This window comes from Ptiloglossa arizonensis, chromosome 2 (genome assembly GCF_051014685.1).
Source record: "Ptiloglossa arizonensis isolate GNS036 chromosome 2, iyPtiAriz1_principal, whole genome shotgun sequence".
NCBI classification, from domain to species: domain Eukaryota; kingdom Metazoa; phylum Arthropoda; class Insecta; order Hymenoptera; family Colletidae; genus Ptiloglossa; species Ptiloglossa arizonensis.
In genome coordinates, this window is record NC_135049.1 from 31,155,868 (window position 1) to 31,179,095 (window position 23,228).

At 35.4% G+C, this 23,228-nt stretch overlaps 5 protein-coding genes across 17 annotated transcripts; 3 read left to right on the forward strand and 2 right to left on the reverse strand.

Annotated features, from left to right (window-relative positions):
- Positions 1-3,881, forward strand: LOC143143687 (non-structural maintenance of chromosomes element 3 homolog). Of its 5 annotated transcripts, none has more exons than XM_076305252.1 (7): positions 1-608; positions 2,043-2,183; positions 2,269-2,609; positions 2,678-2,846; positions 2,916-3,007; positions 3,091-3,225; positions 3,332-3,881. In XM_076305252.1, exons 2-7 carry the CDS (start codon positions 2,180-2,182, stop codon positions 3,413-3,415), a joined length of 825 nt encoding a protein of 274 aa, XP_076161367.1. In that variant the 5' UTR covers positions 1-608; positions 2,043-2,179; the 3' UTR covers positions 3,416-3,881. The 5 variants fall into 5 exon arrangements, with proteins under 5 accessions (XP_076161367.1, XP_076161366.1, XP_076161369.1 ...); XM_076305251.1 differs by having other exon boundaries at positions 1-591; XM_076305254.1 differs by having other exon boundaries at positions 1-587.
- A 3,964-nt stretch (positions 3,882-7,845) lies between these two features.
- Slob (Slowpoke binding protein) lies at positions 7,846-13,843 on the forward strand. 4 transcript variants are annotated; one of them, XM_076327376.1, is made up of 9 exons: positions 7,846-9,223; positions 11,240-11,409; positions 11,739-12,004; positions 12,093-12,390; positions 12,497-12,588; positions 12,959-13,084; positions 13,218-13,291; positions 13,378-13,440; positions 13,514-13,650. In XM_076327376.1, exons 1-8 carry the CDS (start codon positions 8,895-8,897, stop codon positions 13,427-13,429), a joined length of 1,407 nt encoding a protein of 468 aa, XP_076183491.1. In that variant the 5' UTR covers positions 7,846-8,894; the 3' UTR covers positions 13,430-13,440; positions 13,514-13,650. The 4 variants fall into 4 exon arrangements, with proteins under 4 accessions (XP_076183491.1, XP_076183490.1, XP_076183489.1 ...); XM_076327378.1 differs by having other exon boundaries at positions 7,848-9,223; positions 13,378-13,425; positions 13,514-13,653; XM_076327375.1 differs by lacking the exon at positions 13,378-13,440 and having other exon boundaries at positions 13,514-13,843.
- Positions 13,826-16,959, reverse strand: Caf1-55 (chromatin assembly factor 1 p55 subunit). Of its 2 annotated transcripts, none has more exons than XM_076327379.1 (5): positions 16,804-16,959; positions 15,740-16,238; positions 15,400-15,657; positions 14,988-15,315; positions 13,826-14,902 (listed from the first exon to the last, which is right to left on the reverse strand). In XM_076327379.1, the coding sequence occupies exons 1-5, from the start codon at positions 16,820-16,822 to the stop codon at positions 14,723-14,725; spliced, it is 1,284 nt and encodes a 427-aa protein (XP_076183494.1). In that variant the 5' UTR covers positions 16,823-16,959; the 3' UTR covers positions 13,826-14,722. The 2 variants fall into 2 exon arrangements, with proteins under 2 accessions (XP_076183494.1, XP_076183495.1); XM_076327380.1 differs by lacking the exon at positions 16,804-16,959 and adding an exon at positions 16,459-16,478.
- An 87-nt stretch (positions 16,960-17,046) lies between these two features.
- On the forward strand, positions 17,047-18,963 carry LOC143155083 (uncharacterized). Of its 5 annotated transcripts, none has more exons than XM_076327382.1 (5): positions 17,047-17,483; positions 17,601-17,919; positions 18,045-18,092; positions 18,165-18,409; positions 18,512-18,963. In XM_076327382.1, the coding sequence occupies exons 2-5, from the start codon at positions 17,811-17,813 to the stop codon at positions 18,782-18,784; spliced, it is 675 nt and encodes a 224-aa protein (XP_076183497.1). In that variant the 5' UTR covers positions 17,047-17,483; positions 17,601-17,810; the 3' UTR covers positions 18,785-18,963. The 5 variants fall into 5 exon arrangements, with proteins under 5 accessions (XP_076183497.1, XP_076183498.1, XP_076183499.1 ...); XM_076327383.1 differs by having other exon boundaries at positions 17,667-17,919; XM_076327384.1 differs by having other exon boundaries at positions 17,704-17,919.
- Positions 18,964-19,495: 532 nt separating this feature from the next.
- Positions 19,496-20,987, reverse strand: Tfam (mitochondrial transcription factor A). Its single transcript, XM_076327381.1, has 4 exons — positions 20,919-20,987; positions 20,251-20,623; positions 20,079-20,177; positions 19,496-19,899 (listed from the first exon to the last, which is right to left on the reverse strand). Exons 1-4 carry the CDS (start codon positions 20,954-20,956, stop codon positions 19,705-19,707), a joined length of 705 nt encoding a protein of 234 aa, XP_076183496.1. The 5' UTR covers positions 20,957-20,987; the 3' UTR covers positions 19,496-19,704.
- Positions 20,988-23,228: the final 2,241 nt, after the last annotated feature.

Sequence of the window (23,228 nt, forward strand, 5' to 3'; positions counted from 1 at the left end):
TCGGCTCGAACCATCGAATCGCTCGCGACAAATCGGACCGTGCATTCCTTGTATTTCGATCCGCGTGTGCGTGTAAGTACGGTTCGCGGCTACCCTACCCTAACGAACGCGAACACGAGTGGCAAATGGCGGGTGACAAGGTATCGGTACCTGCGCTTAATTAACAGCGGCGTCGGCCTCTCTACCGGTACGCCACCGAGAGAACCAACGAGAGGACGCTGCACCCGATCGCGACGTTTACAGCGGTACGGTAATTCCTCGCGCGAGATAGAATTTTAACGGGCCGAGAAACTAAATCGTACCGCCCCCCGCCCTCTCCCTGAAAACGTTTGCGCGACCGACCACTGTAAAGTTAAAAACCATCGCGTCCGAACCGGATCGTAAAACTTAGGAAAACGTGGAACCGTATCGTTGAACCAACTGGAGGAACGGGACGGGGACGAAGAAATTTAATAAAGGGAAGCGAAGAAGAAACGGAAGACGAGCTACGAGGAAGAACGAGCAAAGAGAACGATACCGTTCTCTTGCGAGAATCGGCCGCAACTCCCTCGCTATCTGTCTCTCTATCTCTCCCCTGTAGGCACGCAGTGCGTACGTGTTCTGTCCAAGTATGTGCTCCTCGTGTAGTCGGTGCGAGAGCGATTCTGTATATAGGATGCGACAGTGTGGCGCCAAGCTCTCGCATACAAGCCAGTTTCCTCCGCTCTTTCGCGACGGTGCGCGCAGACCAGTGTACAGGGTGTTCGAGAAACAACCGACCAGCCAGTCGTTTGACAATGTCCCCGGCGAAAACGTATACGTCTACCGGGAGCACGCCCCACCCCCCCGCCCACTCTGGCCGAATCACGTGACGCGCGATACATTTCTTTCGTTCCGCGACGCATCGCATCGATACTTTCACGCTCTCCTCCCGTTCTCTATTTACGAAAATTCAGACGCCAACGACGAAGATCGTTATCGTCGTCGTTCGGTGGCCGCGTCGCGCGATCTTCGACGAACGTGCTCGCTACCCGTGAACTCTGCGCGAATATCGTATGTACGGTTACCGCGATCGAACTGTTCGACGTATGTGTACAATCGACGCGAGATCGCACCGCCTACGTATTTCGTGTATTCGATCGATTTATCAACGAGCAGACGAAACGAACCGGGTTCTCTACGATTACGATCTCGGACGCAACAAAGTCGTTGCGCGTTCCCTGACGAACGTGCATTTCGATGCAACCTCCCGTATGTACCAACCGTACTACGGTATTCCTATGCTATATCTTGAAACCAAACACGACGAATAGAAATATACACCACTGTTATTCGTTTTCCGTGTTCACCGTTCTTTCGGTATTGATTCGCACGATCGAAACTTTAAAATGCCCCTTTCGTTCCGAACGAAACTAACCTGCGACGCAAACGTGACGACGACAGCGAATCTTATTTTCGATGAAAACCGAACAGTAAAAACATAATTTGCGTTTAATTAATTAGCGTGTACTCACCCCGTAAATCAGAGTATAACGGTTGAACGTTCTCGATTATATTACAAGGCGATGTTCGACGATAATAAATGATTATACCTTTCGCACAAAGAACGCGCAAATTTTGCGACGCAAAGCTTCGAGAATCGTACGCTCGCGGTACTTACCGGTAACAAGGGCTAGCTATCTTATCTGTACATCGCCGGTAACGAGTCGAATGTAGCGCCACTTTTAACGCGTTTATTAATTTGAATTTAATTTTATCTCTCGATGAATAAATATTTGTAGTTTTTTCGAACCGGGCATTTGAATTCGGTAAACTTTTCGTACGTGCATCGTTAATAAACTGTTATATTTTACGTACGAATATTTTATACGACTAATTTTCTACGTTACTTTTCGTTAAAATAGTTTCTCGATATTTACCGGACATACAATAGATTTTTATGAACGAAAGTATACAAGAAACGGAGCGATTGATTAAAAAATTTCCAACTAACGATAAGTAAGATAAACTGTCGGTAAGGAAGTTACCAAAATTGACGTGTTCGTTCGTTTTCTGTATCATAGATGCAGCATTGTTCGATGGACGCATCGTACATTTTTTAACCTCAAAACGGTAAAAGAAAAAACAACTCTTTCCTCGAACTATCGCACAACGTATATTTTTTCCTCGAATAACGCGTTTTCGTTGGCAATTATATAAGATGGGTAAGTAATAACAGTAATGTGTTTATCGTGTATCTTCTCTTTTACCGTATAAACTGGATCGACAACTTTCTACTTCGAAACACAGGTTTACCACGAAACAAATCGAGCTCGCACTATGATAGATGCTTGTCGCAAGCGACCACCAAGACAAAAAGTAACGTTGTTAAGAGTCTGTCGCAGCCTGTTCCAAGCACAAGTACGAGCAATGCTTTGTCACACGATAATCGAAGATCGCAAGGATCTCTTACCAATCGCCCGATTACGGATGAAGAAAATCAACTAGTTAATAGCGTGATAAGGTACCTTTTCGTATTAGACAAGAAAAAACAAGTTACGAATAAACGACGTATAATCAAGAACGTTTTTGGCGGCCAGGGAAAACACTTTCATCGAGTGATGATTAAAGCAAAAGACGTGCTGTTCGAGGTACGAACTAAACTTTAATTTTGCCTAACTTTCTAGATCTTTGTTCGCATAACTGCACAAGTCGACAGGTTTTTGGATATCGCTTAGTGGAACTCCCAGATACCAAATACATGTTGGTCAACGCGATAGAGAACCCATACGTGCAGATTGCTTCGTCGAAATCCGAAAGTAAACAACAAGTACTATTATTCCTGGTGCTTACTCACATCTTTATGCACGACGGATTGACTACCGAAGGTAATTTACACCTTTATAGGAAGACGCAAAAGATAAGAATCCGTCGTTATTTTTTTTAAATTACTTCAGCTTGGCTGTTGGAGTTTCTTACGAATTTGGGTATCTCGAGCCCAGACAATAATCACGAATACTTTGGCAATGTCATGCACTCTATAAACGAAGTAAGAATAAAAAGAAACAGCGCAGTAGAACGTTATGTATCTTGTACGAAAATGAAATTGAAACGTCACTCGTGTTTGTTCAGGTATTTGTCCCCCAACATTATCTCGAGAAGATAGTCGAAAACAAGAACAACGATCCGCCAAAAATTGAATACAAGTGGGGACCCCGAGCCGAATACGAATTTACTCGACGCGCAGCTTTGAAATTCGTATCTCAGGTAACGCTGCGTTTGTACCTGCACTTACTTTCGTGCAGTGACTCTTCAAAGTAACAGCGTACGTACAAAATGCGCGGTACATAATACAAGCATCGTTTATGCTTAGGTTTATCATGATTGGCCGATGGAGGACTGGCGATTACAATATAAAACGATGATCGCGCATGAGAAGTCGAACGATCAACACTGATCCAAGATACGACTAAACCGTTGTTCGTGATATGCATATCGTTTCGATCGATAACTGTAAAAATGTCTGTTCACTGTACACGAACAGTAAAATTCATTTCGAGACTGTCAACGAAGTAATTTCAAAAACTATATTTTCCCGACCAACAAACAGTAACAAATTTCTTCGAACGTCCCTGAGAGCAGCCGTAAAACTGCAAAGCGAGATTAAAGTTCGTACGCGGTCTTCGAGTTCAGCTTGGGGGTCAGAGGAATCTAAAACACGTTCAGTTGCCCTAGTTTTAACCAAATCTAATCGGATTCATATTTTCTTGGGACGTTACGTTGCACAACTCGACAAGCTTTGAGCGAAATGAATTTACAGAAACAATCGAATCGTCCTTACTGCCGCTGTGGAACGATACGTCGCAACTTTCTTCGCGGTCGAACAATATTACGGCTAAGCTGCACGTTGCGTTCTGCAAGTCACGTCACGCGCAAACGTAAACGCGTTGTCACGGTCGCCTTGTCGAGGGATTAAAAATTGATCCCGCGAAAATCTATAAATCAATTCCCATGGGTCGCGTTTTATCGTATTTCAAATTTAAACAGTCCCGACAGAAAAAAAACAAACGAATAACGAAACGACACGCTACATCGGGCGAATTACCACCGAACGCGAACGATTAAGCGTGAGGTTTCCGTTAAGCCGACGCTCGTGGTTTAATCTCTCAGAGTTCCAGCGTGCATCGCAAACCAGATTATCTACTCGAGGATCCCTCGATGATACCACTACCATAGTAGTTCCGACTGTGCTTTTATTTATCGCGATACGGTAAACATTTTTCGGCGTAATTTTGCAAGACAGAATCAGTTCGCAACCACGCAATGGATGAACAAAACCTGTAGATCGAATCTTTCAACGCGTTCGAGACGACGTGATCCGATCGGCAGGTATGTCAGCGCGAACAGAATGTTCAAAATAACCGTACAAATGAACGCGATCAAGGACAAGTTCCTAACTTTATTCTTTCTCCCATAAACGTACTTTATCGTTCTCCCTTGAATGTTATTTTGTATCTCGATCACTCTTCCCATAAAGGTAAAACAAATGACTTGAAATTAAAACGAAACGCTCAATAGAATCGTTAAAAAAAAACGAAACAATGTCGGTGGCGAGCAGTCGTCGTATTTCGCGGTCGTTCCGAGGGCATTACATTCTAAAATTTTAAAAATTTTCAAATTAATAAATTTCCGAATCTTTAAATTCTTAAATTTCTAAATATTAAAATTTTAAAATATTTCAATTATCAAATTTTTGAATTCTCAAGTTTCTGAATTTTCAAATTTTGAAATTTTTAAGTATATAATTTTCAAACCTTAAAATTTTCAAATTTTTAAATATTTGAATTTTTAAATCTTTGAATTTTCAAATTTTTGAATTTTAAATATTTGAATTTTCAAATTTTTGAATTTTTAAATATTTGAATTTTTTAGTTTTTGAATTTTTAAACTTTTGAATTTTTAAATATTTGAATTTTCAAATTTTTAAATATTTGAAATTTGAATTTTCAAATTTTTGAATATTTGAATTTTCAAATTTTCAAATTTTTAAATATTTGAAATTTGAGTTTTCAAATTTTTGAATATTTGAATTTTCAAATATTTGAATTTTTGAATTTTTAAATATTTGAATTTTCAAATTTTTGAATTTTTAAATATTTGAATTTTCAAATTTTTAAATTTTTGAATTTTTAAATATTTGAATTTTCAAATTTTTGAATTTTTAAATATTTGAATTTTCAAATTTTTGAATTTTTAAATATTTGAATTTTCAAATTTTTAAATATTTGAATTTTTGAATTTTCAAATTTTTAAATATTTGAAATTTGAATTTTCAAATTTTCAAATATTTGAATTTTCAAATTTTTAAATTTTTGAATTTTCAAATATTTGAATTTTCAAATATTTGAATTTTCAAATATTTGAATTTTCAAATTTTTAAATATTTGAATTTTCAAATTTTTGAATTTTTAAATATTTGAATTTTCAAATTTTTAAATTTTTAAATATTTGAATTTTCAAATTTTTGAATTTTTAAATATTTGAATTTTCAAATTTTTGAATTTTCAAATTTTTAAATATTTGAAATTTGAATTTTCAAATTTTCAAATATTTGAATTTTCAAATTTTTGAATTTTTGAATTTTCAAATTTTTGAATTTTTAAATATTTGAATTTTTGAATTTTCAAATTTTTGAATTTTTAAATATTTGAATTTTCAAATTTTTGAATTTTTAAATATTTGAATTTTCAAATTTTTAAATTTTTGAATTTTTAAATATTTGAATTTTCAAATTTTTGAATTTTTAAATATTTGAATTTTCAAATTTTTGAATTTTTAAATATTTGAATTTTCAAATTTTTGAATTTTTAAATATTTGAATTTTCAAATTTTTAAATATTTGAATTTTTGAATTTTCAAATTTTTAAATATTTGAAATTTGAATTTTCAAATTTTCAAATATTTGAATTTTCAAATTTTTGAATTTTTAAATATTTGAATTTTCAAATTTTTGAATTTTCAAATATTTGAATTTTCAAATTTTTAAATATTTGAATTTTCAAATTTTTAAATATTTGAATTTTCAAATTTTTGAATTTTTAAATATTTGAATTTTCAAATTTTTAAATTTTTAAATATTTGAATTTTCAAATTTTTGAATTTTTAAATATTTGAATTTTCAAATTTTTGAATTTTCAAATTTTTAAATATTTGAAATTTGAATTTTCAAATTTTCAAATATTTGAATTTTCAAATTTTTGAATTTTTGAATTTTCAAATTTTTGAATTTTTAAATATTTGAATTTTTGAATTTTCAAATTTTTGAATTTTTAAATATTTGAATTTTCAAATTTTTGAATTTTTAAATATTTGAATTTTCAAATTTTTAAATTTTTGAATTTTTAAATATTTGAATTTTCAAATTTTTGAATTTTTAAATATTTGAATTTTCAAATTTTTGAATTTTTAAATATTTGAATTTTCAAATTTTTGAATTTTTAAATATTTGAATTTTCAAATTTTTAAATATTTGAATTTTTGAATTTTCAAATTTTTAAATATTTGAAATTTGAATTTTCAAATTTTCAAATATTTGAATTTTCAAATTTTTGAATTTTTAAATATTTGAATTTTCAAATTTTTAAATATTTGAATTTTCAAATTTTCGAATTTTTAAATATTTGAATTTTCAAATTTTTGAATTTTTAAATATTTGAATTTTCAAATTTTTGAATTTTAAATATTTGAATTTTCAAATTTTTGAATTTTTAAATATTTGAATTTTTTAGTTTTTGAATTTTTAAACTTTTGAATTTTTAAATATTTGAATTTTCAAATTTTTAAATATTTGAAATTTGAATTTTCAAATTTTTGAATATTTGAATTTTCAAATTTTCAAATTTTTAAATATTTGAAATTTGAGTTTTCAAATTTTTGAATATTTGAATTTTCAAATATTTGAATTTTTGAATTTTTAAATATTTGAATTTTCAAATTTTTGAATTTTTAAGTATTTGAATTTTCAAATTTTTAAATTTTTGAATTTTCAAATTTTTAAATATTTGAATTTTCAAAATTTTGAATATTTGAATTTTCAAATTGTTAAATATTTGAATTTTTGAATTTACAAATTTTTTAATTTTCAAATATTTAAATTTTTGAATTTTCAAATTTTTAAATTTTCCAATATTTAAATTTCCAAATCTTTACAGGTTCAAATATTTAATTTTCAAATTTTGAAATATTTAAATTTTGAAATTTTCAGATTTTTAACCCATTTACATCAATGCGCTGAATAATTCGCGAGTCGCGACTGTACACTATTACCTAGCACGGAATAATACACGAGTGGCGACTGTCGACTATCACCGAGCGCGGAATAGTCCGCGAGCCTACGACTCCCATTTTACCAGTTGCAACTGGTACGTTTAACCATTTCTGAGAACTTTTTGGTTCCATTAGTTTGATATACATCAGTGTATTCTAAATAAGTTTTACTTTTTTGCGATAATCTTTCAAACTGCCTCTATGAGTGTTGCGGCACGCAAAAGAGTCTATAAAAAGATATTTTGCTATATAATATTATGTATTAATCGTTTTAAACAGTATATTATTAAATAATTTTGATGCTCGTTACTGCACATACGATCAACCGCTCGCGGTGGTACAGGTCAGTCGTTAGTTGAACGTCGCTGATGTTTGAACGCGGCATCCTAAGGAGACCGATGATGCAAATGGGTTAATATCTTTATCCGGTCGGGAATCGGGACGCGGAACTCGGAACACGGAAGGGAGGGGGGCGGTATGTAAATAAATCCACATTCAGAGAAAGAGGCCCGTGGGCGAGTTACGACGGGGATGAATCCGTAAAAAATCGTGGAAACGTTCCAGGAGAGACGCGAGGCGGACGATGTCGTTATCGTCGGCGCTCTTTCAGTTCGCAAAACGACGAAGCGTGATTGCGCAGTGACGAGTACCGTGGCGAACTATACCAGCTGTTCGACTACCAATGCAGCGAATCTGTGTCAGTCAGGCCGGGCTGCAAAACGGGCGCTGAGTCGACGATCAGTGTTCGTCGGTGTTCCAGCCGGGTCTGGTGGGTAGGTTAGTCGCGTTGCGTCGCGGCGCGCGCGGTTCGCAGTGTCGCAGTACCGCGCGCATCATCCCTGCACTCTTACCCTACTTTTGTAAATCGTTCTCAACGAGTTGCACGGCCTATCAACGGCCTAACACCCGGCGATTCGACGCCGATATCGAGGGGGGACCAGAATTCGCTAACGAGAAAGAACGCGCGCCCGTATCCGTACGTGTGCGTCTCTCCATGTACACGCGAAACGTGCTCACTTGTGCGCGAGTAAAATTCGTTCCAAACGGAATCGTACGCGCAACGGACCGAACCGTGCGTTAAGTAGCAGCAACAACGAAAACAACCGTTTTCATTTTTCTCGCGATAATCACCGCGTCGTCGTATCGTTCTTGCGAGTCGATCGGTGGGAATGTCTCGAGATCGCGGGAACGATCGTTCGATGATAATTGGTGAAGAACGACGAAGCATCGCGCGAATTTGATCGTTCGTTACGAAATACGAATACCATGTGTTCCGCGGATTCGTTCGACGTTAACCGCGAGGGACAAGGGGACCGAGAAAGGAACAGGGACGTGAAATTGCACCATTAGAAACGAAAGCGCGCGGAAGAAAACCACCCGGTGGCGCAGGTAAGAGAAAAGAAAAAAAGAGAAAAAAGATTGAAGGGGCGAGAAGAGTCGAGATTCGTCGAACCTAGCCTGTAATGGTAACGATAAACGCGCGCGATTCGTTGCAACGGGTAGGTTGAGGCGTCGCGGAACGCGTACGTAGGAAATAATTTATTACCCGTGGGAGTGGATACGGAGGTCGACGATCCGAAACGGCGCGCGGTACGAGTCGCTCGGGCAAAATGTTCAACCTCTATCAGAACTTGAACAAGAAGGACGAGGAGCACAAGGAACCGGTCGTTACCGGTCACGACCGATTCTGGCAGGAACGGCCGAGAACGCGGCGAAAACGTCGCGCCGTCAATCGGAGAACTCAGAGTGCCATCGAACTCGATTCCGAGGCTATAGTATCCGCACGGGGAACTCTGCGCCGTGGAAGAAGCGCGAGTATCGAGGACGAGGACAGCGACGAAGAGAAGGGCTACCAATTGACCAATAAAATCGACAATCTAGCAAAAATATTGTTCAGTCGCGTGTCCGCCGCACGGGGTTGCAAGGACTCCGATGTCAGGTAATTAACAACCACTGTAACCGTTCGGTAGCTATTTTTTTTTTTCCACTTCGTTAACCGAGTCCAACTGTTTACCGATCGCCCGCGCGACGAACGAGGGAAAACGGAACGTATCGTACAATCGATACGAGCCGAGTTACTCGATTACAGCCAACGACAGCAAAATCGCGCGTTGCTACCTGCTCTCCCGAGTTCGAACCTGTTAACGCTCGTGACCGAAGAGCTCTCCGACGTTTCTGAAATATCTTTTACCGAGCGTATCGATCGATTTCGAGCATCCTCCTCGCTACCTTGATTGCACGACGAGCGCGTCACGAAGCGAAACAAGCACGTATCGCGTACACGGGAACCTAGTCGGTGGTGGTGGGGGGTTCGTCGATTCGATTCGATCGCGTAACGATCGCTCGAACTGTCGATCGCGCGCCAATACGCTTACGCGTTTCGAACGATCCGCGTGTCGATCCAAAGAACTTACAACGACCGAAAACACAGTAAACATACTATGTGTCTATACGACGTTCGTTAAACTTCTGTTTCGACACGGTTCCATCGTGACGATGCAGAAACCCTCGCGGAACGTACGAGTACCGAAATCGCGGCAGATGACGTTCGTTCGCGGAAATAAAAAAAGTTGAAGAGGAAAGGAAAGAAAAAATCGCAAACCGTCGTCGAGAACGCACCGACATTATTTTACAACTGTCGTCTAATTGGATGAAACCCTTGCACTCGTATGGACAGATGACTGGCTGCTCGTTGGTAACGCGGTCGATCCGGTTTGTAGTCGCTGATTCGAGAATCTAATCCGTTATTGGCACCGCTCGGGAAACCGTTCACCCGACCGACGAATTGTCGTTAAACACGATTACGATTTCACGAATAATTCGACGAACACCGAAAACTATCGCCGTCTGCTTTCCTTTCTCGTTCTTTCCATCCGATTGTTTTCGGCTATCGCAGATTTTAACCCTTTGCACTCGAGCGGCGCCGATTTGAAGTGTGAAATTTCAGCAGCGCTGAAATTTTATTATTTGTATACGCTTGTTCGTTTATAAATTTTTTTAAAGTATCTGTAAAATGTTTGCCCAATTTGGCCGAAATCGAGTTGCTGGTTTGCGCGAGCGTAAAAGGCCTCGAGTGCAAAGGGTTAATTACGAAACGCTGAAAGATCGAGAAAATAAAGACGCGAAGGACGCGACAAGGTCGAAACTTACGATTCCTACAAACGGGGAAGAAAATTTATTGGCTCGTTTGGAGAATCGTCTTGTTTTCCAAAACGAAAAGTATACAATTTAATGAAATGTTTTTACGCTCTAAAAAAATCGTCTTTCATTTACCCAAAAAGAAAAAAAAAACGAAACGACTTTCCGAACAACGCATCGCGAGCAAAGGTAAACGAATGATTATTTTCGTAATTGCCCGATGTACTATACAGTTGCGAGACACACACCTCGTCCTGTCCGCGCGAAACAAAGAGGAAAACTTCAAAGCTCCTCCCAAGCCCTGCAGCTCGCGTTCAATTTTTCCCTATTCAATGAGCCATTCGAGATACGCGTAGAACCTCGATATTTGCGTGAGAACCGCCGCGTTCGTTTCATTGTATCGGCAAGTGGAAAGAACGGTCACTTGGCAACAAGTGTGTCCTCGGTTTCGTACAAAGCGGATCGTTGGTAATAGATCGACCGATCGCACGTTCAACAACACGAGCAAGGGAAGGAGGCATTGGGTAGCGAGGAATACGCGAACGAAGCTAACGTCTCGGTTACCTCGATAAGAGGCAAGGGATCTACGACCCCGTTTATCCGGCGACTGTCGCGATTCCGCGCGTACGTTCGTTTCCACTTCGAAATAGGTCAAACGGCGGAGGTGTGCGCGTACAATGTAGAAAAAGACGCACGGGACGAAAAACGATGTTCGCGCGTTTCCGAGGGCGCGGTCCAGTCACGGTTGCCCTCGTACACAACGAAACGAAAATCCGTTCCTCGTTGTTGTATATCACTTGGCGTGTGCCCGAGACAGAAATGGAAGACACAGCTACACGGCACTAGGTCACGGACCGTCCGTTTGCGAGGACGTTGGCGAGTACATGGAAATGGAGAAAAGATCCCGGGACCGTGCCTTATCAATCTGCCAGGCTTATATCCGAGGAACGCCACGCTACAGTCTCATCAAGCAGCTGAATAATCTCGGTAAGCCCGATCGTCCTGTCCCTCCTCTCGTTTCTGCCCCTCTTTATTTTCCAGCGTGTAAAACGCGCGCATAAACGGCTACGTAAGTATTCCAGCGCGGGAACGAGTGTCCTTCCTCCTCGAGGAATAACTCGGTGAAGACTTGGTCCCAGTGGCGGGTCCGTGTACCCGGGTTTCCGGGATATTCGATCACCGGAGGAAGGTCTTTCGTTCTTCATGCGTTAAGTGCGGTGATAACGTTACGCGCTTTCGTATCTCGGTCGTAGAAAGAAACTTGGCTACTACGGTATTTGTTTTCTTTTTTTTCTTTCCTCTCTCTGATGTTTCAGGCTCGAGAATGGACAAACACTGGTTCGCGGTGAGAGACACTTCCCTGAAGACCGATCGACTGATCACGTTGGCTCCGTTGAGCCGAAATTGTTCATTGAGTATTTCTCCGTTGACGAAAAATATCTTAAACGATTTGTTCTTAGCGTTGCAACATCCGTACATATGTCCTATATTCGATATCGATTTTCTCGAATACGAGAACCAGAATTACGTGATCCTGGTCCAACCGATCAGTCAAGGTAGTCTGAAAGACTTGATATACGGGGTGAGTAGTGTACGGGGTAATCGCGCGGCAACACCGATCCGACGAGAAACGAGGTGATTTGTGACGCGTGGCTGTTCCTGTTCGATAGATCGAAAGAACAGGCTGGAACGAAGATTGGGGCCAGAAGTACGCTTCCAGGGGCAAGGGACTCCCCTTGCCCCAGGTTCAACAAATGGGGCGGCAAGTGTTGGAAGCGTTGATCTTTTTGAAAGAAAGAGGATTCCCAACCGTGACCCATTTGCATTCGGGAAACGTGCTCGTCCAAAACGGTGTCGCGCGGCTCGCCGGCCTCGAGAACACGCTTCTCGGTTTCACCAGTCGTATACATCCGGTGATCGCTTCACGAATTTCGCAAACGAGCACCACCATCGACACGATATGTTTCGGTAAGATCGATTTCAAGTTATCGTTCGATCGAAGCATAAGCATCGTTATTTTATTTTTTTTTTTACTAACAAAAAATATCTTACCCAACGTCGAATGTCCTTTTAGGTCATATGCTATTCGAAATGTGCGCTGGTTACGAATTACGATCGTTTAAACCGAATTCCGTGCATCTCTCGGATCTTGAAATGTATCCACAAGTACAAATCTCTCTCTATCTATCTATCTATTTAACTATCTGTCGATCGCACTCATCCGCTCGCTTACTTTTTTTTTTTTCTTTCTCGACCGTACGACATTGTCACTCGGCTCGATTTTTTCATGGTACCCGTAAGAATTGTAGCGGTAGCGACGCTCGCGTAACTGTGAGAAGAAGCAACGTGTGGTCGAAGACGTACGATCGATCGGGAGAAGTTCCCGGACGATGCGAGTCTGAGAGAAAAATAAACGAAACCGTTGAAATTCGCGCGCTTCGACCGATCGTTGTTCCATTTATCCGGTGGTCCATGAAAAAATACGCAAACTTTCTCTCACGAGTTTGGGAACTGATCGAATTGTTCACGTATACAGGTTATCGAGTTACTGAAATTTATATTCGGCGAACCAACTAATCGTCACAAAATCATCGAAGAGCTTCTCGTTCATGATTTATTTAGAAACATCGATCTTCGTGAAATGCGAAGCGCTCCCGTCACGGTAAGAGTACTAATTATACACACGTATGTATATATAATATTTCTTTTCTTTTCTTTTTTTTTCTCTCTTTCAAAATTTGCACGTTTCCTCGAACACTGTCAAGGTTTGATCAACTACTCGATCCTTCTCGCAGATATTTCGACCAACTTTAACACCGCCAATTGTCAACTTACTCGATGGCATTAAACGACAAAACGTCAATAAGAGGTAACGAAAAGGCTACCCGAAAATCGTCTAATTTCTTTGTACCCATTTTTCTATTTCGCTAAAGATTCATTTTGCATGCACAACAGGCAGAGGTCACGCTCTATAAGCGACGTGTATTTAACGCGCAGATTTTGGTAATGACACCAAGGGTCCGAGATTAATCAACGTAAGCTTCGAAAGTAACCACCATTAAGACTTAAACCCGCTCTTTTCCTTTTACAGAATAACAAGCATGGACGATACCGTCGATATCGACACAATGTCCCTGCACAGACCAGATACGGTTTGCGAAAATTCTTTACTCGACGAAATATACAACGAGCTTTCGAACACGGCTGTATAATTGTGGGAACAATGTTTATTCGATACACGAAACAATCCTCGGACGTTTATTTGACCGAGGTATCATGTATTCGTACCTTTCTCTACCAAGTGCCAAAAAATAGTTTCAATATTCAGTGCTAACGACGATGCAACGATAATGTGTTTAATGAAAATGTAAGAAGAAGACGAGAAATAAAGAAAAACGAATAATGAAAAGTTGTACATGTACGGTTGACTTTATTATTTAAAGTATTAAAAGACACCCAAGATACCTGTATCTGCCAAATATAAAAGGAAACGATGAAATTACTTTACAAACGTCGAAGACTCGTCCCTTTTCCGTTGTATTTTCATCGTATACTTCTACAATATGTTTCATCCTTCGCCGATTTAGTAGAACTATTTCGACAATAGTAACGCAAAATTGATACGAAAAAGAACAGAAAGAATATCCTCGAGTACAAATATCGGGGACTGTGTGTGTATGTGTGCGTGTGTATGTGTGCGCGTGTTATTTATTTTGTTATAGTTTTAAACAGAGAAATAACAACATTTTACCGAAGTACTTAAGTTATTGAACAAGTCATGTTTGGTTAGATTCGAATAAAATTAATTTTCCTACCACCAAACACAAACATTTTACGTAATTCTTTTTCTTTTCAATAAACCTAGTAGTTGCGGCGTCTAGTAAGTTTTAACCGAGAATTAAAACTAATCTTTCGTCGAAAGTGATCCAACATAGAATGCAAGTTTATAAGAACGTAAGAAATTACATCACAGAACGCATGGAAAAACTGATTTTCCTACAGTTTCGTACATAATGTGTATCGTGATCGTACAAGGATCAGGGAAATACAAGCATCGATTACATCTAAGAAACATCGAATTCACATATCCGACGTTCATTTAGTCGATTGTGGAAATCTGTATGTAACTTGGCAAATTGACCTTCAAATCGGTAGTAAAAATAGGCATTATTGCTTTTTGATGATCTTTTCGTTTTAACGTTTTACTTATAGTTTGGATCATTGGTTTCGCGCGCGAGCGCATTTATGTTGGTAGAAAATGTCAATATCAAATAATTTAATCTTTATTATTTCTCACGGTTTATGAGGCACCAGCTTCTAGTTCACTGGCTGGCGTATCCGGTTCTTCATCGTTGTAAATATTTTCAGCCATTTGCCACACTTGCATTATATTGTCCTCTGACACAGAACATATTACCCACGGTTCGTTTGGATTCCATGAGAAGTCACTGATCTTTGCAGTGTGGCCACCATGTATAAACTGTAAAATTTAAACAAATACATAATATTCCTACTGTAAGGGGTAGCGTACAGCTAATCTCTAGAAACAGATATATCGAATTTACCAATAATTCTGGTGGACCATCTTCGGCATCCTCGCTAGACTGCTCCTCACCAATTTTACTAAGATCCCATACGTGTAGACGCCTATCTGTTCCACTACTAGCTAATATCGTTTCATTATGGGGTGACCACTGAACTTGAAAGATCTCGTCTTTATGAGATTCAAAAGAATGTAATTTTAGCTTAAGGTTCCTCAAATCCCACAGCGCTACCGTTTTATCAGCGCTACCAGTCGCGAGAATAAATTCCGAATACGGATTGAAACTTAAACAATTAACTTCAGCAGTGTGAGCATCAACTGTATGACTTGGCTTGCTAGTGTTGTTACACCTATGATTGAAAACAATTTCTTGAAAATTTCTTGCACAATATTTACTCCTTTTTATTCCATCGATAATAATAGTACATAATTACCTCGTGTCCCAAATCATTAACTTTTGATCATCTGCAACGGAACCGAATAAAGATTCGTGCAACAGATGCCAAGCTACGTCTTCGACGACAGCCGTGTGCCCGGTGAAGATTGTTTTCGCATCTATAACGCGATTTTCTTTGGGTGGCGCATTAATATCCCACAGACAGATGGTATGGTCGTCGGACGCACTAAGCAAGTATCCATTGAGATTTGGATTCCACGAAAGGCCGTAACCTTCCTTTTGATGTCCCCTCAATCTAATCAAGAGTTGATAAATAAAATTCATAAAAGAATTAACATTGCACGATCATTTGAAAAGAAATCCTTTGCTTTATTTACCTTAAATCAGGTTGACATTCCCCGTTTGGGTCTGGTTTACTAGGATGTTTTGTGTAATCGAAAACAAGTACGTCGCTAGATGGTGTTTTAGTTGCAATTACGCAAGGATTTTGAGGCATGTATCTTGCTCTGTTTACCTCCCCCTCGTGATTTATCTTTATTTCAATCTCTATTTTTCCACTAACAGAGCCAAATCCTCCAAATTCGCCTTTTTCATTATCATAATGAGATGCGTCGAATTGAGCATCTTCGTTTGGCAACTGAACACTAGCAATAAGTAAATGATTTTGTTCGTCCGAAGTATGTGTACCTAGAATAAGCCGATGTACAGAATAATCTTTTCCTTCTGGTCTGGTTACATCTGGCAACCACTGAGCAGTTAATGATGGCCATTCTAAAGCATGCGTCATCACAAGGTCGTACAAAAAGGGAGTATTTTTTTTCCATATTTTATATTCTTCATTAATAACTCTTTCCTCTACAGCATCGTCAAAAGTCTCTGCAATAAAATATAGTGTAAAATATGTTAATTACTTAAAAAGTAATTTAGTGTAAACATAGATCTTAAACACAATCAACTATGTATTATTTTATTATGAAGTGATAGAAAAGAAAGTATGTAAAAGCAAAGAAAATATTTAGTTCGTACACTTTTCATATTTGTAACAAATAAACAAATATTTTAGATCGATTAATTTAATTATTTAAGAAAAACGCACACAGAATATAAAATTAAAAACAGATCAAGGTTGTTAGTGAAAATATCTTTTGTGATAATATAACCTGCCGGTCAGTAAATATAAATTTTTTTCATGGACTTTTCAATTTCACGATACAGAAACATTTTACATCTCGTTCCGATCATAATTAAATATTGAAAATAAATCGAACAACTTTGAAAGACGTATTTTATTTCTAACAAAAATTAATTTATAAAAATTTCTTGTGTAAAACAATCTTGTTTACTATGATACAAAAGCGTCCTTTGAACGAACCGATCGCTTTAATTATTCGAACGATTAGAAAGCTTGACAAGGATGTAAAGCAACGAATTTTATTCTTACCGCCGTCTTTATCCCCCATCCTTACGATTAGTTAAATTTTTAATGTAATACGTGAAATACCGACAAAATCTTTAACCCGCCAAAAAGCCGCGAAGTCCAGCCGGAATTCATCAAAAATGCAAAGGTAGTTGCTAGAATGCCTTAAGTATACGGCGCGTTTCCATTGCACAATCATAATGTGAAAGGTTGACTAATTTTTTGCGATACGTAGCTTAAAATTCATTTGCGTGGTGTTGTATGCGCGCGCGCGCGTCATGTGTAGAATTGCATACGATGGATAATGTTTTCTGTTTAAATATATAAATTTACATGAAATCTATTTGAATGATGTGCTTTTTCAAGTGTTTCAAATAGTGCATGTAGTCCGTGATAGTGAAGTGAATATTGAAATAGAGACAATAATTAAATTACTAATTAACATCTGTTAATAGTAACACTACTCTGATTATTAAATGATTTTATAGAAGGCGAGCACTAGATTCGTCGAACTATTATATGTCATATCTGCAACGTAATTGTGCATTTTGTTCGTTGAAAGAGTTTATAAATCAGTAAAACAAACTTGTGAAAATAAGATTAGCACTATTAACTCTTTCAGCGGGGAGAACGGGTATATTTACTCCCATTATTCGTCCAATAAATCACTAAAACTCCTTACCGAGTGGTTAAGGAGTTAAAAGGTTCTTTTAAACTTATAAGAATTCTTTCCCTGTTTAAGGGGTTAATTGACCATTCGCTATTCATTGATAACATTCATCTAGTGTTATTATTATTATGAAAATCAATTCTTTTTCCAGCGATATATACGATCACGAGTACATTGCAACAAATTGAAGCATTAAATGCAAACATTGATTTTCTAGATTTCAAAAATTACTTCTAAGTTTTCTTGGGTGATAGATTCTATGTATTATTCATCGCATTCAAATTGTCAAATGAATTATTTTCTTGGGAAGAAATCCAAATTTAACCTTTGACATTCAACCAATCGAAATATAACGAAAACTATGGAAGATATCAGTGCTAAGAGAGATGCGAGAAGAAAACGAATTTTGGAAAACGCGGAGAGACGTTTATTAAAAATTATTGGTCAGAAGAATAATATCGAATCAGAAGGTAAACATGTTTTTGTTACAACTGTTTTATTTATGAATGTGCCCATTGGTTTTGTTCAGCTTATAGTTATTACTCTGAATATTACTGGGGATTTATTAATATTATAATTTAATCTTTGTACATAGATGTTTCTTGTGGTAGCGTGCAATCAAATGTAAATGGTACAATACCAGGTAATGTATTTTAAAATCAAGAGTATCTTCTTGTATATGTAATTTTCAACAAGATTCGTTATATGATTACAGACAGATGTAACGATCAAATTAATAATGTAAATGTTTCCAAGTCGGATGATATTTTGAACGGTCTATCAACGATTTCAAGAAATAAATATAATGATACAAGAACTGAAATTGAAGATATTTCAAGTACTTCAGTTCATACAAATTTTGTACTGCCTAGAATACTAACAAACCGCATAAATTATGTGTTGCTAGCTTTTGTTGTCAACATACTACTGGTGTTAAAACTGGATCATATATTTGGAAAGGTAATTAAGAATATTAAAGTGTCAAACAATTTTCTTGGTCCTTTATACTCCATAGTAACAAAGATCTCTGTACATACATAAAAATAGATATAAATATTTTAGGCAATTACAATACCATACTTTCCAGTAATGATGGGACGTTTATACAGTTGTACAAATATGCAAGAAACCCTAGGCGAGCATCTACTATATGTTGCTTTGATTTGTGTATGTAACATTGACACTCATTTGATGTGTCAATTTAAAAAATTTGTAAGAATGCTCCTAATGATTCTTGAGGATTTAACTTTATACATTTTTAGTTTTACCCTAATATATTATGCACTTTTATATTGTTTTCGGAATACGAATATTCTAATTAATTTAAATGTATGAACAGCCTTACACACAAAATACAAATGGTTAAAACACTTATCTTAAGAACTTAATTAAAATTTTTATAGATAATAAATGCATTTGTTATACACTAAATTAGATGTTTTTAGATTTACCATGGTCAATGTACTTGCAATTATTAAATTGTATTCTTCTTCTAATAAAATTATATAACTTGATTGCTGACTGCAATTTGATTTAATCATAACCAAAAAGAAGACATTGTAAACATTTAGAATGCAATGTATCCTGTTTTATTCTTTAAATTTTTAAATGGTTATATTAATATGCTAATATGGGCATATTTATTAATATGCTTTTTATAGTTTTAGACTAATTTGGATGTTACAACAAATTATGTATTAATAATAAAATTTGCTTTATGTATCTTTTTAATTAAAAAGATGAATGATACCTTAATAATAGTTTAACAATATTTAAAAAGAAAAACTACAATCATTAATTTTAAAACTAACTGCATTACACAATTGATCCATTTTTTCAAAAAATTGGATGAAAACTTTAATGAATTAATAATAAATTATATTTGTGCATGATATTGCAGGTATATTAGAAAATTGAAATCTTTACACGAGTGAAATATAAATGCTGTAATATAAGAATAACTAATATGTGCATAAAAGGTACATCAAAAGTACAAAAACTAGTACTAACATATATAAAAAAAAAAACAGTATAAACATATGTCACTTTTGCTATTAAATATGAGTAGATCCTTTAATCCAAAATTATTCACTTACAATTTCCATAGTACAAATATATCTGAATTCATTGATTATTAAATACAATTTATGAACAATTCAATATTTTTAATCTGTAATATTAACAAAGTTGTGCATTCCCTTAGAATGCTACTTTTTTACAAGTTTAGAAAACAATTAACACAGAATGCTTCATATCTACGTTGCTTTATTCAATAACTGCAAAGTTGTACGTCTTACAATATTTATGTGACCCAAATTTATCATTTGTTTTTCCCACTCCAACAAGGCATCTTTGTACTGTATCATCGACTCCTTTGCCTCAGCTATATATTTTTCCTTCTTTTCTAACTCCAAGGATGACCATTTTTTTTTCATTTGCAGAAAAGTATTCTAATACAATGTACCAAAACAAAAAGTGCAATTAACAAATAAATCTATTCAATCAAAATTTCATTATTACTAACAAAAAATTGTAAAACAATGAATAAACAGAAACCTTATTTTTGCTCTTATTAGTCTCTAATAGATAAACAAAGTAATTGTATAAATGTTAGATTAATTTATTATACCCATTTATTAGAACGTTCATCACTTTCCCCTCTGTTTTCACGTGCAAACTTATGAAATGCATTTAATGGTCTTTTTGGTTTTCCAAGTGCTTCTTCTTTCTGTTGTTACATAAATTTAAATTAAGAAATGAAAAGTAAATATGTTAATTAATAAAGAATTCAATAACTTTACCATTTCATCTATTTTCTTCTTCGAAATAATCTTTTTCTTTTGTTTTAAGGTATCTAATAGAGATTTTTGGTCTGCAGTTAAAGAATTATAAAATTCGTCTCGTTTTTTACAATACGTTGCATAATTTATTTGAAATTGCTTTTGGAACTTTTCTTTCTCATTATAACTAAGAACTGCCCATTTCTCAGATGCGTGCTTTATAATCTCTTTAGAACTTATTTTAGGGTTTTCTATTCTCATCTTTGGTTTGATAGTTTCTATGAACAATAAAAATGGATTTTGTGGTTTCCTCGGTTTCCAAAAAAGTGGATTGTCTATCGAATTTATTGATAAATGCCTCAGCGATTTCTCAAAATAACTCAATGAGTAGCTTCTGCAATAATAAAAATTCACTTCTTTATATTAATAAAAACAATGTAACAAAATGAAAAACTGTTCTAAGTAACTAATTATTGGACAAACTGTGCAACACAAAACCTTCGCTGTAGTTAAACGATAAGTTTTCTTTATAAACGGTATAACAATGAATAAAAGTAGAATTATTTCACCAATATAAACATGTAATTAATTTTTTCTATCCATACTATCTATATTAGAATCTTCTATACAACACTAACAAAACGTTTCTTTCAAATATAGATATATAGTATAATAAAAGATTGTTTTACGTTTTGAGAAAAAGTACACATTTCCCTAAACCCGCCATTTTGTTTACTACACCATATACTATGACGTCGATTAAACGAAGTTCCATTTATATGGAATAGTACCTACAATGACCTTGACAAACGTGAGAGGCATTCTTTATGGCGGATTCATAGACTTCCCCTAGTGATAATGCACATGAGGTATATTTAAATCTAAAATATTTTAACAATACAAAGTTTAACATATTTGATCTTTAGGAATACCTATAAAAGAAAAGTTCTTTGCAATTTGAAATAATGGACAAAATTGAAGTATTATTGTAAATTGTTAAAATATAAGTTATCATTTTTATTCTTTTTTTATCGCTCAATTACGATTTTATAAAAAAATGGATTAAAAATAAAATTATTTAAATTTAAAGTTACTTTTTTTTATAATATAGTTATACCATATCTTAACTCAATTATTTACGTACTTGTTTAGTATATTTATTTACAGTATAAAATGTATTACCGGTTAAATACGTTTATATTGTTTCTGTCTATAGAAAAGATACAATATTATCGAAAAGTTGAATGTCCTATATATTTATAGGACATTCTCAATAAGAAAATATCTCGTTCCTTAATTTTACAATGCGCAACTAGATATTACATATGCATCTCTTGCGAAAATATAAATATCAGCATATGTGTCCTTGTTATATAAATGCAATTTTATTAAAATCAGAAATTTTGTTACGCAGTTGTAGCATATGTAAATGTTTATAAAGCCTTTATCACAGGCATATACAAGTTTTATACAAAAATGAAATAGTTTGCATTTTATTAATGGAAAAATTTTTAATCGAATTATTGTATTCTTTATATACTTAAAAGTAGCTAGATATTTGTAAGTAAAAACACGTTAAAATTTGAATATTTCCGTATGAGTCTAGGGCCGTATTGTTAAGAAAAGAGAAAAAACAGTGTATCGCTTGCCCGCTGCGTCTGCCAAACAGTAACGAGCAGTTAGCGACATACCTTTGTCAAATAAACATCTTAAAGAAATCGTGGTCTCTTGTTTGAATTTTTGAAGTTCCACGTTTTCCTTCGAGGCCTCCTCCTTACATATTGTTAGAAGTTTATACTTAATTTTTTATTCGAACGTAGATACATTTCTCTTTTTATATTAAAACAATATAATTATTATATCAATAAGTAAAGTTATATAAAATGCTATATGTTATTTTGTCATACACTTTTTATATTTCATAGTTGTCACAAGAAAAGTGTCAGAAAAATACTACAAATATTTTTACTCAAAAAAAGTTTGAAATAGTTGAAAGTTATTCTCCTGTGCGAACAAAGAGGATGATACGTATACATTTTTTATAATCAACATAAGTGGGGAAAATTGAATATTTTATTCTTCTTCATATTTTATTGGGATGTGTAAATTCAGATCTCATTTTCGAGATCAAAAAACATCACAAGGATAACTTTTTCCAAGTATTAAAATTACTATATACCTTATTAATTTCTTAATTTAAATTTAATATTTGGCTGTAAAATATCCTGATTTTAGGTGATACAACATGACAATGTCTTTTCCAAGGAGTGCATAATTGGCAGTAGTACCTTGCCATACAACTATGACTTTGTTTTCCCAGTAAATAGAATGGGGTTATATTTCTTTAACAATAAAATTCTCAGCAACAGACAATTGAAAGTAGGTGTGCAGCTTTCCTATGCTTTATCACTATGATAAAGACAATCAATGCACACTGTCATGAAACGGTGATATTATTAGCATTGCAACAGACCTGACGATCAATAATTCATATTTATCCATAGTAAGTTACTAAACACCAATTAGTATTTAATGATTGCTCTGTACTTGGAACAGATAACCTCATGTACCTTAAGTAAAATGGAGGATTCCATTTTCACCCATAACATCCATATACACATTACAGCTCATGTAATAAAGACCAAACTACTTGAGTATTCATTAACTATAAGAGAGTGCAGTTGCACGGTATCAAAATAAAATCTTACAAATCCAAAAAAAATATGAAGTTCATAGAATAAATATTAGTTACTTGTTTGTTTATATTGTATAAATATATTATGTAATATGTGTATTGTACTTGATCTCATTCTACCATACTTACAGGATAAAAATGAATTGGTGTGAAATTAGAATGATTGAATCAGTACACAATTTTCAATTAACTTTTAACATCATGTATTTGCAAATAATTGAACGCAACTTTTAATTTCAAGTTTATGTGAATACTTGTTACATTGAATTCTTTCTCAGTTTTGCAATGTTAGACACTATTATTT